Raw genomic sequence first — 15,112 nt, 5'->3', positions numbered from 1 at the left:
AAACCAGTGTGTTATTTGAATGAATCACTGAGTCTGTTTTCTTGTAGTTGAAAGCACTGGGATGACTTGACTTTTTATGTGGGTGATGTATCTATTTGTGAATTTTGTACAGTTGCTTTTGGAGTGAGTGTTATATTCGCCCGTTTTCCTTTTTTTCTCTCGTGTATATAACTATTTCCATTTCACGTCAACTACTCAATTTTTTTGTTTCCTATATTTGTCATTCAATCATGGTGTCTATTGGCTAATATCCTTCAAGTTTATACATTTTCCTCACAGATAACGGGGTCTTCATGAGGGTGTTCCTTTACTTTCAAAAAAATGGTTGATTTCTACTTCCGAAACTGTTCAAGCAATACAATTGGTTACCAATGATGCTCTTTTCCTGATGTTTTGACCTTCTATTTGACTATACCCAGACCAAACCTCCATTTCCGGCTTTTAGTCAGTTAGAATTATAGGAGCAATTTTACGCCCTTTGTTCACTATTGTTTATCATGGATCTCTATGCAACTTCTCGATCTTTCCATCTCCCCAGAGTTTCAAACCCACTCATGGAGACCTCTTTCTCTACTACTTTTCCAGGCATCACCAATGACAGGTGGGTGATTCAATTGCAGGAGTAGGTTGCCATTGATATTCGATAAACGTGCTATGCAGTCAAGCAATTTAATTGTGTTAATTTATACATATTTCAATTAAAYGTATGGTTTCGGAGGTAATTAGTCCCATTTTCTATCTGAGAAATATATGTTACACTGATACATTAGTGTTTAGGCTTTTAAAGTATTTTATGAATTATTTGAATTTACTTTAAGGTAAAGGTCGGCTGACCGAAAGCTCAGCTACTATTAAAATGAATTTGCATCTGTCTGGAAGTGTGTGGATAGTTTTTCCTGTTTCTCCAGTTTAGCGATTTGCCTCCAGCGCTTTCACTAATCTGACTTAGGTGTGCGGTAGATTCTGCCGATTATCTACAATAATTATTTGAATTAATTATATATGTATTATTTACTTGCATTTATTGGTTTTGTTAGTTATGTATTGTTTGTCAGTCTTGTTCACCATGTCTGGAATGTGCCTGTGACAGAGAGCCATTGTATGTGCCCATGTGGTAGAGAAGCAGAAAGGGATGTGCAGAGAATCTCAGTTTTCCCTGTAAAGTATTTGTCTACATATTTATCTGATTATGTCAAAAGTTTGTTTGAAAAGTTGGATTTTATAACTATGTAGCCTTTATTGACTTTTAGATGGTCAAGAAAATGATGAAATATCCACTTGAAACTTCTATCTACTTTTTCAGTAAATTTCATGAAATGGAGGTTCTGAAATCGTCACACCACTCTTTCTGGTGTTTTTGGTTTGTAATCCAGCATATATACTCACCTGTGTTTTGAAAGTGAAGCTAAAATGGCTCTTTACTCCAGCATTTTGAAATCAAATGTTTCATATGAGGCAACCGTACAGAATGTCACCTTTTATTTGAGGATATTTTCATACATATCTGATTTACCGTTTAGAAATGAAAGCACTCGGGTGGGACTATATACATAAAGCGCTTAAATCGATATTTATGAAAATCCAACATGCTGGAGTATAGAGCCAAATTAAAAAATGTAGCTTCACTGTCCAAGTACATATGAAGGTTAGTGTATGATATCGGTAAAGTGGACATGTAAATGGTTTGTATTCTGTTAATTTGAATCTGTAAAAGCATCTCTTAATTTTGTCACTTTTGTAATAATCAGCTCTGGACAGGCCATTTGGGCGCGTTCCAGATTATTCATGCCTTTGCAGGTTTCATTGTAGATGGAGAGAGAGCTGACAGATTGCTAAATGTTATGATCCTGTGGTGCAAAGGTGAGGATCTGCTCCCTGTACCATTAAAAACTTGGGCCTTAGGTAGACACCAGCCCGTGTTACAGTATTCCTTGGGCGCAAAGCCCCCACTATTAGTGGGCAGTGGTGGAAAAASTACCCAATTTTCATATTTGAGTAAAAGTAAAGATACCTTTAATAGAAAATGACTCAAGTGAAAGTCACCCAGTAAAATACAACTTGAGTAAAATTATTTGGTTTTAAATATACTTAAGTATCAAATGTAATTGGTAAAATGTACTTAAGTATCAAAAGTATAGGTATAAATATTGTAAAATTCCTTCTATTAAGCAAAGCAGACACATTTTCTAGTTTTTTTAAGCATTTACGGATATCAAGGGGCACACTCCAACTCTCAGACATCATTTAAAAACTAAGCATGTGTGTAGCGAGTCCGYCAGATCAGAGGCAGTAGGGATGACCAGGGATGTTCTCTTGATAAGCTTATGAATTAGACCATTTTCCTGTCCTGCTAAGCATTCAAAATGTAGCGAGTACTTTTGGGTGTCAGGGAAAATGTATGGAGTAAAAAGTACATAATTTTCTTTAGGAATGTAGTGAAGTAAAAGTTGTCAAACATATTCATAGTAAAGTACAGTTACCCCAAAAACGACCTAAGTAGTACTTTAAAGTATTTTCACTTAAGTACTTTACACCACTGCTAGCGGGACACCTCCAATGTATCTGGAATGTCAAACTTGTCCGTTTTCCTTGGGAGACTATTTCTGGAACGCACCCATCGACACTTAATCATACAACATGAAAATATTCCTTTGATATTTTATTTTAAGTTTACTATAATTTACAACACTAAAATGATATTATAAATATATTTCGATCCTCTCGGCGCAGTTTTGATTTGAATTCATTTACTTTTCGTTGGTTGGATTTGACTGGATGACCTATTTGACTCCGCCCATATTACAGGTCAAATTTAGGGGATTCCCCAACGCGTGGAAGAAAAGTATAAAAATATTGTGCTGGCAAACTAGATACTTAACACCCACGRCAATAACAAATGTGAATTTACATACCGAGTTAGCTAGCTACACTTCACCGGCAGCACTGTGCAATCAAGAGTTTCGGGGTAATCAGATCGGAGAAGGTAAGTTAGTCCACCACCAAATGATCAGAGCAATCTAGTTTCTAGAGAACATTGCTTGGTTTGTGGTTTATGGGTTTTGTTGTTATACATCATTCGGGTAGCCAATGACTGTACTGCTTTGATCTATGAGACTGACTTGAATGGGAGTTATCTAGCAAGGGAGATTGTACGTCGGCATTATTGTTTAATACCTAGTTAACGTTAGATTGTATTGAAATTATGTACGTTTGTTAGCTATTGCATAGTCATCGTGGCAATAACACGGAAGTGAGCCTGTTATGTATGAAAGACGAAAACGTTTTGAACCACACTTAGTATGTTGAGCCCTACCATTCTAATTACTACGATCTAATCATTTTGATATCTCTTGGCAATTTGTATTTTATACTGTTTAACGTTACATAGTAAATACGGTAACGCWTATTTCATCTCATTATCATCGCTTGCCTCCTTTCAGCCCCGGTTGGCTTTTCTTCCCTGCGTGCTGCTTTGAGGTGCTAGAGAACGCTATCATGGCTGATCTGGCGGAGAACGTGTCTCTTCCCCTCAGCCAAGAGTCTTTCGAGGACCTGTGGAAAATGAATTTGAACCTGTTGTAAGAAAAAACGTGCAGTATTACAATTGAATGAATCAGATACTGAAATATCATGTTTTGTTTCTACCTCCAAGTGTTTCTGCCTCTCAGRTTTGTCTCTCCATCCTCAGGGTTATGACCATATGTGAGTGTAGACATAAGCAAAGCAGCTGTTGCTATCACCATCAGCTCCAAAGTTTCCACAATCTGAACTGTTCAATTATGAATGCCTGCATTTGGTTGTTTTCTGAGTTTGAAAGTCTCTTTCTCTCCCTCTCTCATATCAGGGCAGTTCCATCACCTGTAACCTCGGCTTGGGGGGAATATGGTAATGTACGTGTCACTGCAGCAAGTAATTTTTCCTTGTGCATSTTATTTCTATGTTTAATTTAGTGAGTTATTTTAATGTTGTCTCAAGTTACAATTTGGTTGTTGCTGAAAACATGTTGGTCTCTCCATTGCAGTGCACTATTTACCTAACCTTTGTAGGAAAGGATTGCTCTGATACCATTCGTTGTTTTAAGAAAAACCTAATTCTCTTACATGCAGTTCATGATGGAGACCCCTCTCCAGGGGGAATTTGATCCGAGTCTGTTTGAGGTGTCTGCAACAGAGCCTGCACCCCAGCCATCCATCTCTACCCTGGACACTGGCTCGCCACCTACCTCCACCGTACCAACCACCTCTGACTACCCCGGGGCCCTGGGGTTCCAGCTCCGTTTCCTCCAGTCCAGCACAGCCAAGTCCGTCACTTGCACAGTAAGTCTAAGGGATTTGACACCCTCACCTATGTATCTAGGGCCTTTAAAATATTTGTATTTTAATTTTGTTWGTTTTTTTCACAAAAATAATTTGAATTTTTTTATTAAARATTTCTGATTTTTTYCCYYCMRKTTTTTTTYYTYMRGKTTTYMMMMMAAAAAAATCACACTTTTTCATAGGAACAACATTGGTCCACAACAATGCTTAAACCACATCAGGAGAACACTTTTGATGTCTGGGAAAAAATATTCTGTACGTGGCAAAACAAATGCCCACCTGATTGATAGGCAATTCATCATGATGTTCTTCTGCCAAGTAGGCCTACTTTGCAGTCAACAGTTAATTGAAACGTTTTTGGGGGGAAAGCCTTTAGTTTTGTCATTCTAACCAGTTACCCAACACAAACGAGCGCATTCCCTAGCCATTACTACTTCAGAAAGTTGCTGGAAATGAGAAGCACTGATGCATTGATTTGAGAAACTAGTGCACTTTACCAAGTTTTCTAGTTCAATACATCTAATTAACTTTTTACTAGGTTCAATAAAAAAGTTGTTATATTGTTTAATTCCTTTTTAATATCAGATCCTGTGATTCCGTCCTCGCTTTCCCGCATYGCAGATTTTATTGGGCTATGATGGCTGCTCAATGAAGCTCTTATTCATTATTTAAAGTAGGCTGTGTAAAGAAAGTTGATCTAAATTGCCTAAATACTTTCTGTAGCTTATCAATCATATTGACTATAGTTTTAATGAAATATCATCTGATGGATTTTATCTGATGTATCTTATAACACTTAGTGGTGGTCAATTCCACAGTAACTGAATGACGCAGAGACTCTGATTTTTCAGAAAAAGTATGCCAAAGCAAAACCATTGATTGCGAAGTTAAACTATGCACAAGCACTGAATTTTACACAAATACATTTTACTTGAACAGTGCAGATTTTAAAGTTTGGTAACAGGAATGGCAGTAAAATCACCCTCGGTTTGACCACGATTTCCAAGAACTCTGTTAAATAGCTACCCAGATTTAAAGTGCGGTATTTTAGCAATTATCCCTAACTCGTGGATACAATTTGTACGTCTCTGCATATAGTATGRGGTAGTTTCACGAGCCAATGTTAACTAGCGTTAGCGCAGAAACATAAAAATGGTATCCACAAGTTCATCTGACTCTGGGGAAGTTGCCAAAATCCCAAGCTATCCCTATAAAAAGATGTATGCAGAAAGAATGGAGTGTGGGCTATGATATGACACCTTGAGTTTGAAAAAATCTATTTTGTTTATTGAATTACAGTAAGTGAACTAGATTAACACCTGGTAACAATAACATTTATGGGTCCATGATCTGTACTATGCATAATTATGAGTCGTTCTCTTCATGGTCATGCATCCTGAATAGGTACACAAAGGTAGAAAAATGTAATATCCTACTTTGAATGCTTGCTTATTATTCTACTACACACTGGATATTATTCTAATGAGCTCCACCCCCAAACAAGACCAAATTTGTTCKGACCAGACCAAATCTGTACCAATTATAGATGTCCAAACTGGTGAAACATAGACAGAGTACAGTAGAGTATAGCACAGCAAAGTAGAGTTCAGAACAGAGTATAGTACAGTAAATTATACTGTACTCTAGTGTGCTCTACTGAACTGTACTGACCTATAATCTACTTTTTACTGTACTGTTGTCCAAACATCTATGATTGCTTCAGATTTGGACTGACAATATTAAGTCCTGGACGTCAAAATCAAATTTTATTTTTCACATGCGCCGAATACAACAGGTGTAGGTAGACCTTACCTTTAAATGCTTACTTACAAACCCTTAACCAACAACGCAGTTTTAAGAAAAATATTTACTAAATAAACAAGAAGRAAAAAAAGAGCAACAATAAAATAACAAGGCTCAGTGGGTGAGAGGGCTGGTTACAGTAAATGGAAAGGGAGGAGTAGGTAGGTGTCAGTAAAAGCCGCGAGGGGTGACACGGAGAGAGCGAGGGAGGGGTTGTCCAGAGTGTTTTCGGACCGTTTGACCACCACATGACGAAGAAAGAACTGTTATGAGTTGAAGGTAGGACAGTAGCAGGTGACCCAACTGTGGTTTGTCACTACTATATAAGGGAATGGCACCTTGAGCTGTTAGTTGTAATTTATTTTGCTCATAATGTTTCGACCACCGTCTTATGACCGAAAAGAGCTTCTAAATATCAGGACAGCGATTACTCACCCCGTACTGGAGGAATACTTTTTCTTCAACGAGACGGACGGGAAGGATTTACTTCAGACGCCCGTCAAGGCCCTCATCCCCGTCATTCGCAAGAGAAGGAGACGGAGGTATCGTGGACGAAGGTCCGGGTGCCTTGTAAGGGTCCGTCACCGAGAGGGTAATCTATCTTCGGTCCTGTTAGCCAACGTACAATCGATCGATAATAAAGTAGACAAACTAAGATCACTTATATCCTACCRATGGGACATAAAAAAACATATCTCATGTTTCACCGAGTCGTGGCTGAATGACGACATGAATAACATTTTAAGCTTTTTCAGGCCGGATAGAACCGCGGCCTCTGGTAAGACAAGGGGTAGTGGTCTATGTATATTTGTAAACAAAAGCTGGTGCACGAAATCTAAGGAAGTCTCAAGGTTTTGCTCGCCTGAGGTAGGGTATCTCATCAAATTGTAGACCACACTATTTACCAAGAGTTTCTGTATTTTTCGTGGCTGTCTATATACCGCCACAAATTGATGCTGGCACTAAAACCGCACTCGATGCGCTGTATACGGCCATAAGCAAACAGAAAATCGCTCATCCAGAGGTGGCGCTCCTAGTGATTGGTGACTTTAATGCAGGGAAACTCAAATCCGTTTTACCTCATTTCTACCAGCATGTTAAATGTGCAATCAGAGGGGGGGGGAATTCTAGACCACCTTTACTTCACACACAGATACGCGTTCAAAGCTCTTCCTCGCCCTCCATTTGACAAATCTGACCATAATTCTATCCTCCTGCATACAATCAAAAACTAAAGTAGGAAGCACCAGTGACTCGGTCAATAAGTGGTCAGATGAAGCCGATGCTAAGCTACATTAGTGATGTGGTCCCCACAGTGACCGTACATACATACCCCAACCAGAAGCCATGGATTACAGGCAACATCCGCACTGAGCTAAAGGGTAAAGCTGCCGCTTTCACGGAGCGGGAATCTAACCCGGAAGYTTATAAGAAATYCCGAGCATGCGCTGACCAACTGGCAAGKKTCTTCACTAACATTTTCAACCAGTCCCTGACTGTAATACCAACATGTTTCAAGCAGACAACCATAGTCCCTGTGCCCAAGGACACTAAGGTAACCTGCCTAAATGACTACTGACCTGTAGCACTCACATCTGTAGCCATGAAGTGCTTTGAAAGGCTGGTCATGGCTCACATCAACACCGTTATCCCAGAAATGCAAGACCCACTCTAATATGCATACCGCCCCAACAGATCCACAGATGACTCAATTTATATTGCACTCAACACTGCCCTTTCTCACCTGGACAAAATAAACACCTATGTGAGAATGCTGTTCATTGAGTACAGCTCAGCGTTCAACACCATAGTGCCCTCCAAGCTCATCACTAAGCTAAGGACCCTGGGACTAAACACCTCCCTCTGCAACTGGATCCTGGACTTCCCGATGGGCCGCCCCAAGGTGKTAAGGGTAGGTAACAACACGACAAGCCTATTCCCCCTCAGGAGACTGAAAAGATTTGGCATGGGTCCTCAGATMCTCAAAAGGTTCTACAGCTGCACCATCGAGAGCATCCTGACTGGTTGCATCACTGCCAGGTATGACAACTGCTCGGCCTTSGACCGCAAGGCACTACAGAGGGTAGTACATCACTGTGGCCAAGCTTCCTGCCATCCAGGACTTCTATACCAGGCGGTGTCAGAGGAAGGCAATACAATTGTCAAAGGCTGCAGCCACCCTAGTCATAGACTGTTCTCTCTGCTACCACACGGCAAGTGGTACCTGAGCGCCAAGTCTATGTCCAAAAGGCTACTTCACAGMTTTTTTWAACTTCTTGAAGCATTGTTGTTTAAGTGCTTGTAAGTAAGCATTTCACTGTAAGGTCTACACCTGTTGTATTTGGCGCATGTGACAAATAACATTTGTTTTGATGAATTCCAAATTCTTTGGGGGTTGTCTTTCTGTTACCAATTTGGTAATAGAATGATGCATTTTAATTACTTAATAAATCATAAACTAAATTGTTTAGTGGAAACGGTAACTAATTGGTTGGTTTAACTTTACGTGTTACTTCTGTGAACTTTCATTGTCCTCCCTCATGCGGCAGAATCGAAAATATCTTCAATATGTGGGTTTTTGGTAACAGAATGACAAGATACTAGGCAATAGTTCTTAAACCTACAGAAGGCAAAACATTTCAGGAAAACTAAATATAAATGTTGATATTAGTTGACAGGGGTCTTTACTTCAACATTGTGTTCTGATGTATTTCTAAGACCCCTTTTCCATCTGTTTTACCAGAAATCAAAGCCTTCACATGCTTGTTCTGAATTTTTCCGACGGGAAATGTTTGAGAAATGTACATATGCCTTAATTTCTAACAAATATAGACTCTTAGCTTTCGTTTGACACAATTTGATGTGCTCTTATGGACTTCACGTTAGTGCTCATGGTGCTTTCTACATGGAAATGCCCTGGTAACACTGTAGTTTTTGTAATTTGAATTGATCATTTTGAATATAACTAACATTCCATTCAACTTGTCACCAAGGTTGTCCTTTGTTTTTTTTCTCTCCTTTTTTTTCTTTTTTTTTACACTTAATCGTCCTAGATTCTATTCATATATTCGCAGACGAGTATATAGTCAAACACATCCAGTTAAGCATCCGTTGAATGGACATAGTAAATGACCTGGGCCACTGCAGAAAGTCAAATAAGGTCCAGTCCTCCTTTGTCTGTGCGGTGTAGCAGAAGGTCTCAGAGGAAGAGGGAGCCTTGCCACACAAGAACATGGCAGGATCATCCTTTTCTATTGTCATTGTAAAATCAATTGCTAGATTTAACCCAAGTCTTTGAACAACTTGGCCCATCAACATGTTAGACAAGTCAGACATGTTAGACATGGTGGCCCTTCTATATCTTGTCGATTTTTTTTTTTAAGACTGATTCACAAAGCATTGTCCTAAACAAACCCGTCATGGCTTATGTCGGTTTGTTTATGATTTCAACAACCCTATCCTTGCTGCCCTGCCCTGCTGCCCGCAGGGCAGGGCACCTCCCCCGCCCTGCGTCCTGTGCTTAGTTTGACTGCCGGTCAGTCAAATTTCTCTTTTTACATTTTTATTAGCACCATGACACCAAATGTTTCATTCATGTTTTTGGGGATGTGATCGTGGTGTTCACACATGTTAATGTAGCGGTATACACATGAGGTGTGGGCTTGATATTACAATGGAGCTAATATCTCATATTGATCTTAATGTGTCTTTTTATAATAGTAACTTACCTACTGGTGTTGGAAGTAACTCATACATAGCGTATAGATTATATACTGAACAAAAAATATAAACGCAACCCTTTCAAAGATTTTCTTGAGTTACAGTTCACAAGGAAATCAGTATATTTAAATAAATTCATTAGGCCATAAACATTTTGTTGGGACCAACACTTTACATGTTGCATTTATTTTTTTGTTCAGTGTTAGAGATTATGGGTTTTTGTGAAACAAAATCTGAAAAATAGACTTAAGACGAAATTAAGTTTCATTTGAAATGGTCACATCAGCATAAACGTCTTCTACTTGCAACAATGTTACTGATGTTGGTATCAAACTTGTACAATGTAACTCATTGTAGGCAGGCATTGTAAATGTGATGGGAGCTATATCATTTACTTTATAATGGTAAATTTGCAATATGGCTGCTAAAAAAACAATATTAGTAACGCCTAACATTGTACTGTAGTAAACAATACTTTCACTGGAATGTTTTAATAAAGCATAGTAAGCATAAGGTTTAAATGGCAATGGTAAAGTTTGCCTGTGAGGACATGTCTTGACTTGCCTCAAAGCAGGGCTGGGGGAGGGGTTTCAGTCCTGGCCATATGAACTGGGGGAGCAGCTTAATCTCTACAGAATATTTAAACCTGGACTCATTCATAATCTGGAGAGTATATCAGGAGAGGAGTGATGTTTATTTGGAGGATGCTGGGCTGTCACAGCAGCCTTGAGTTTTAGTACAGTTGATAAGAATCAAGAGGACTCTGCTTTATACAGAAGGTAAAGATTCCTATTTTGTCCAAACTACTTGTAATGGTCAAATTTCCTTATCGTGTCACTAATTAGATCTAAACTAATCAAGTGCTTTGAAATAAATACATTTTCTACTGTCCAACGCTTCAAAGGGGACTTGGAAAGGTTCAGGGCAGAGTAAGACAAGAACAATGGGGGATCAGATTTACTTTGTGAATTTTGGACATGTATACATGATCATTTTGTGAGTTCAATCAAACTATCAGAAAAATAGAAGTTCGTTAGGCCTACTCATCTTGTTGGCTGACAAAGTAAATGTGGACACTTCTTCCAATATCTTCAATATGCACCTCGGAATTGGAGAATATGCACCTCTGAATTGGATAAGGACGCACGCAGTTTGGATCCAGTGACCAAATTTTGTGGGTGAAGTTTGTATTTCGTTGCCATAATATCTATCACACTGGGATTAGAACAATGCTGACAGATGAAACAAAGACCCAATTATTGTTTTTGATTTAACAAACTCTTTCTCTCCCCAGTACTCGCCAGACCTGAACAAGTTGTTTTGCCAGTTGGCGAAGACTTGTCCAGTTCAGATTGTGGTGGACCACCCTCCTCCTCCTGGGGCAGTGGTACGAGCCCTGGCCATCTATAAGAAGCTGAGTGACGTGGCTGACGTGGTGAGACGCTGCCCTCACCACCAGAGCACCAGCGAGAACAATGAAGGTACACAACACAGCGGGAAGGCTACTCTTACCCATACTAAAACATGTTAGATTGATATAGAATGTTACACAGTGTGCTTCTCGATGCAGTATAGAGGGTCCACACTATAAAAGGAGTTTAAACGTCATTTTATACTTACACTTGTTGCCTCTTGAATGAGTAACGCAAATGTTTTGACTGGTAGGTTATCCTCTGTGTGTCACTTAATACGCAAGTGTTTTCTGTGCCTTAGGTCATGCCCCGCGAGGTCACCTGGTCAGAGTTGAGGGGAACCAGCGAGCAGAGTATATGGAGGATGGTAACACTCTGAGACAGAGCGTGCTCGTCCCCTATGAGCCTCCTCAGGTAGGGTCCCATACACTACTGTTGTGTGTGTGAGTTAGGGCTGACCCCATTTAGTCGATTGGACGATTGTTTGGTCTATAGGCTGTTGGTCGACCGAGATTTCTTTAGTCAAGCAGTCAAGCAAAATAGTTAAGTAAACCAGCATATTGGTGTTGAGAACAATGTGTCGGAGGCAGCAGCGGAGTGAGGAGACGAGAAAACGGCCCTTGCCTTAATTGTCTAAGATAATTTAGGAGCACGAGAACCTCAACTTAATTAAGTCTATAATCAATAGCCTAACTGTTAAACATGCCTGGCTTTATAAATCATCCATACAGAAATAAGATAAGCAGATGATAATAAGCACCTGGATGATCATCAAGACTCTGGGAAGAATGTTCGATGGACAGATAAGTCAAAAGTATAACTTTTTGGATGACACGTGTCCCATTATGCCTGCCAAAAACCAAACACTGCATTACACAGTAAGAACCTTATACCAAAGGTCAAGCGTGGTGGTGGTAGTGGGATGGTTTTGGAGTGCTTTGCTGCCTCAGGACCAGGACGACTTGCCTTAATAGAATGAACCATTAATTCTGCTCTGTATCAGAGAATGTCAGTCCATCCGTCTGTGAGCTGAAGCGCAGCTGGGTCATGCATGAACCAAAACACACAATCAAGTCGACATGAAAATGGTTAAAAAGCAACACATTTTAAGTTTTGGAATGGCCTAGTCGAAGTCTCCAGACCTAATCCCAATTCAGATGTCGTGGTAGGACTTGAAACGAGCAGTTCATGCTTGCAAACCCACACGTCGCTGAGTTAAAGCAGTTCTGCATGGAAGAGTGGGCCAATATTCCTCCACAGTGACGTGAGCGACTGATTAACATCTATAGGAAGTGGATGGTTGGTGTCACTGTAGCTAAAGTTGGAACAAACAGTTGCGTGTAAGGGGGAATTTATTTTTTCACATAAGGGTATTGGGTGTTGCATAAATTTGTTTATTTAAGTGTTATTTGTTCACTCAGGTTCCCTTTATCTAATWTTAGGTTTTGGTTGAAGATCTGCTTAACATTCCGTTTCAAAAATATGCAGAAGTAGAGAGGATCAGAGAGGGGGCAAATACTTTTTCACAGCACTGTATATGTTTTGTATGAGGGAGCGTGTGTTTGGGGGCATCCATCAGTCACAGCTGTCTATCTCTATCTGGTTTCCCAGGTGGGATCAGAGTGTACCACTGTGCTCTACAACTTCATGTGCAACAGCTCCTGTATGGGCGGGATGAACCGCAGACCCATCCTCAACATCATCACCCTGGAGACACAGGAGTTAGTGTCATCTAATAATCCATTTTAGACTACTGCTCCATTGATTATCTTTGATTTGTCATCGCTACCTGCCTGTCTCTCCTCTGCAGGGTTTTGTCTCAGTTTCATTTACATTCAGTCATTGTTGCTTTTCTAATTAGTAAAATGTATAATTTGACTGAATTCAAATGGAATTGACCCCAACCCTGGTCCTGGGTTGACCCCCAACCAATGTCATGTCATAGTATGACAGTGATGGGAACTTCCTCTCCCGTTCTGCAGGGGCCAGCTCCTGGGCCGGCGCTCCTTTGAGGTGCGTGTGTGTGCCTGTCCTGGTCGAGACAGGAAGACAGAGGAGATCAACCTGAAGAAGCAGCAGGAGACAACCCTGGAGACCAAGACCAAGCCTGCCCAGGGAATCAAACGCTGTAATTGATCCTGACAATCTTAAAGCGGTGGTCTTGGGGTTGGGATTAACATAAAATGGCAAAAAGAAAGATGCCAGATTCACATTGGACTTTTAAAGTTGTATGATGGCTGACAAAGGTTGACATTGACCTATGACCCTGAGTGTGAGCAGTTCCTCATCGTGTGTGTCATGTTTGTGTTCTTCTAAGCTATGAAGGAGGCCTCCCTGCCTGCCCCTCGGCCTGAGGCCAGTAAGAAGACCAAGTCCTCCCCTGCTGTGAGCGACGATGAGATCTACACTCTTCAGGTAACTGCTCAGAGGACAGACCAATGGCAGTTTATTATCATGTCTAGTCCCCTTCAGAGATGCCTAGTCACTAGTCTGCTGTTGGCTGTTTGTGTATACTGTGTGTAACTGAGCTCATCTGCCCATCCAGATTCGAGGGAAGGAAAAATATGAGATGCTGAAGAAGTTCAATGACAGTCTTGAACTGAGTGAGTTGGTGCCTGTTGCCGACGCTGACAAATACCGTCAGAAACGGTGAGTTCACTCACTTCTCTGACACACATCCTCGCTTTCTCCCTCTCTTTCCCTTATGCAACATTAGAATTCTCCCTTTTGTGCATTTGGCTCTCTTGTGTGTGTCGTTTCCTTTCCGAATCTTATTCAAATGAAACATTAAATCCCCTACAGCCTCACCAAGAGAGTTGCCAAACGGGAAATGGGAGTGGGGCCGAAGAAAGGGAAGAAACTACTGGTGAAGGAGGAGAAGAGCGACTCTGACTGAGAAGGAGAGCGAGTCGTTCCATGTCATTTCAGCACGCCGTGACACCCACCATCTGATTGTTCTGAAATTGTTTCTGTAATTGGAAACAGGTAAGATTGGCATTCTTAAAACATTTTGTTGATAGGTACATTTTATCTTGGAGAAATTAAGCTTTTTGATTGCACCCAAGGTGGCCATTTTAATTGATAGGATTCAGATAATATTCAAGAAATATAGTACCCAACATCTGTTTTGGATAAAACTGCTTCCTACCAATGAGTAAGACAAATAAATGTCAAACGCCACCTACGGGGGGGGGGGACCTCATGCCAAGCCCACCCCCAACATCCAGTTTACAGTTTCAGTTCTGTATATTGTATTATCTGAATCCTATTAAAATTGCCAATTTGGGTGCAATCAATTAGCTTAATTTCTAAGATCAAATTATATTTCAGCAAAATGTTTCAGGAATGCTAATCATATCTGTTACCAACTACAGAAATTATTTCAGAACAATCTGAGATGGTGGGTGTTAATCCTCTTTCTTGTGCTTTTTGAGGTGGAACGACCCAAGAGAGAGAGAATTAACCCGTTCTGCTTTGTTTCTATTCTGCCAAATAACCTTTTCTATTGATTGCGGGAGTACGGTGAACTGTTAATGCTTGCAGCTTACTAGCCTTATGTTAGCAAGCTGTTTTAGGACTCTTAAGTGCAGGTCGAGGTTATTTTTCTGTCATGCTTATGGGCAGCTTTGGTGCGCACGTCAGTTGGTTGGTGGCCCATGCAGATCCTGAATCCCTGTTCTAGTTTGACTCACTCTCAGAAGACAATGAACTCCTGTCCTGTTAGACCATATATGTCAGAGTCAAGGCCCGCGGGCCACATCCGGCCCGCGAGAAGGTTTTTTACGGCCCCTGGGATGATCTTGATTTATTATTAGAACCGGCCCGCAGACCGCAGCAAGCCGGCAGCCCGCAGATCTTTTA

General features: G+C 40.5%; 1 protein-coding gene across 2 annotated transcripts; it reads left to right on the top strand.

Annotated features, from left to right (window-relative positions):
- Positions 1 to 2,808: 2,808 nt before the first annotated feature.
- Positions 2,809 to 14,764, top strand: tp53 (tumor protein p53). 2 transcript variants are annotated; one of them, XM_023968124.2, is made up of 11 exons: positions 2,809 to 2,983; positions 3,441 to 3,578; positions 3,845 to 3,890; positions 4,107 to 4,316; positions 11,134 to 11,320; positions 11,553 to 11,665; positions 12,863 to 12,972; positions 13,234 to 13,379; positions 13,569 to 13,666; positions 13,797 to 13,900; positions 14,054 to 14,764. In XM_023968124.2, the coding sequence occupies exons 2-11, from the start codon at positions 3,496 to 3,498 to the stop codon at positions 14,145 to 14,147; spliced, it is 1,191 nt and encodes a 396-aa protein (XP_023823892.1). In that variant the 5' UTR covers positions 2,809 to 2,983; positions 3,441 to 3,495; the 3' UTR covers positions 14,148 to 14,764. The 2 variants fall into 2 exon arrangements, with proteins under 2 accessions (XP_023823892.1, XP_070290754.1); XM_070434653.1 differs by lacking the exons at positions 2,809 to 2,983; positions 3,441 to 3,578 and adding an exon at positions 3,684 to 3,702.
- The last annotated feature ends 348 nt before the right edge of the window (positions 14,765 to 15,112 follow it).

Source organism: Salvelinus sp. IW2-2015, linkage group LG23, assembly GCF_002910315.2.
Source record: "Salvelinus sp. IW2-2015 linkage group LG23, ASM291031v2, whole genome shotgun sequence".
NCBI classification, from domain to species: Eukaryota; Metazoa; Chordata; class Actinopteri; order Salmoniformes; family Salmonidae; genus Salvelinus; species Salvelinus sp. IW2-2015.
The sequence above is the reverse complement of the archived record's forward strand: the minus strand, read 5'-3'. Positions and strand labels throughout refer to the sequence as shown.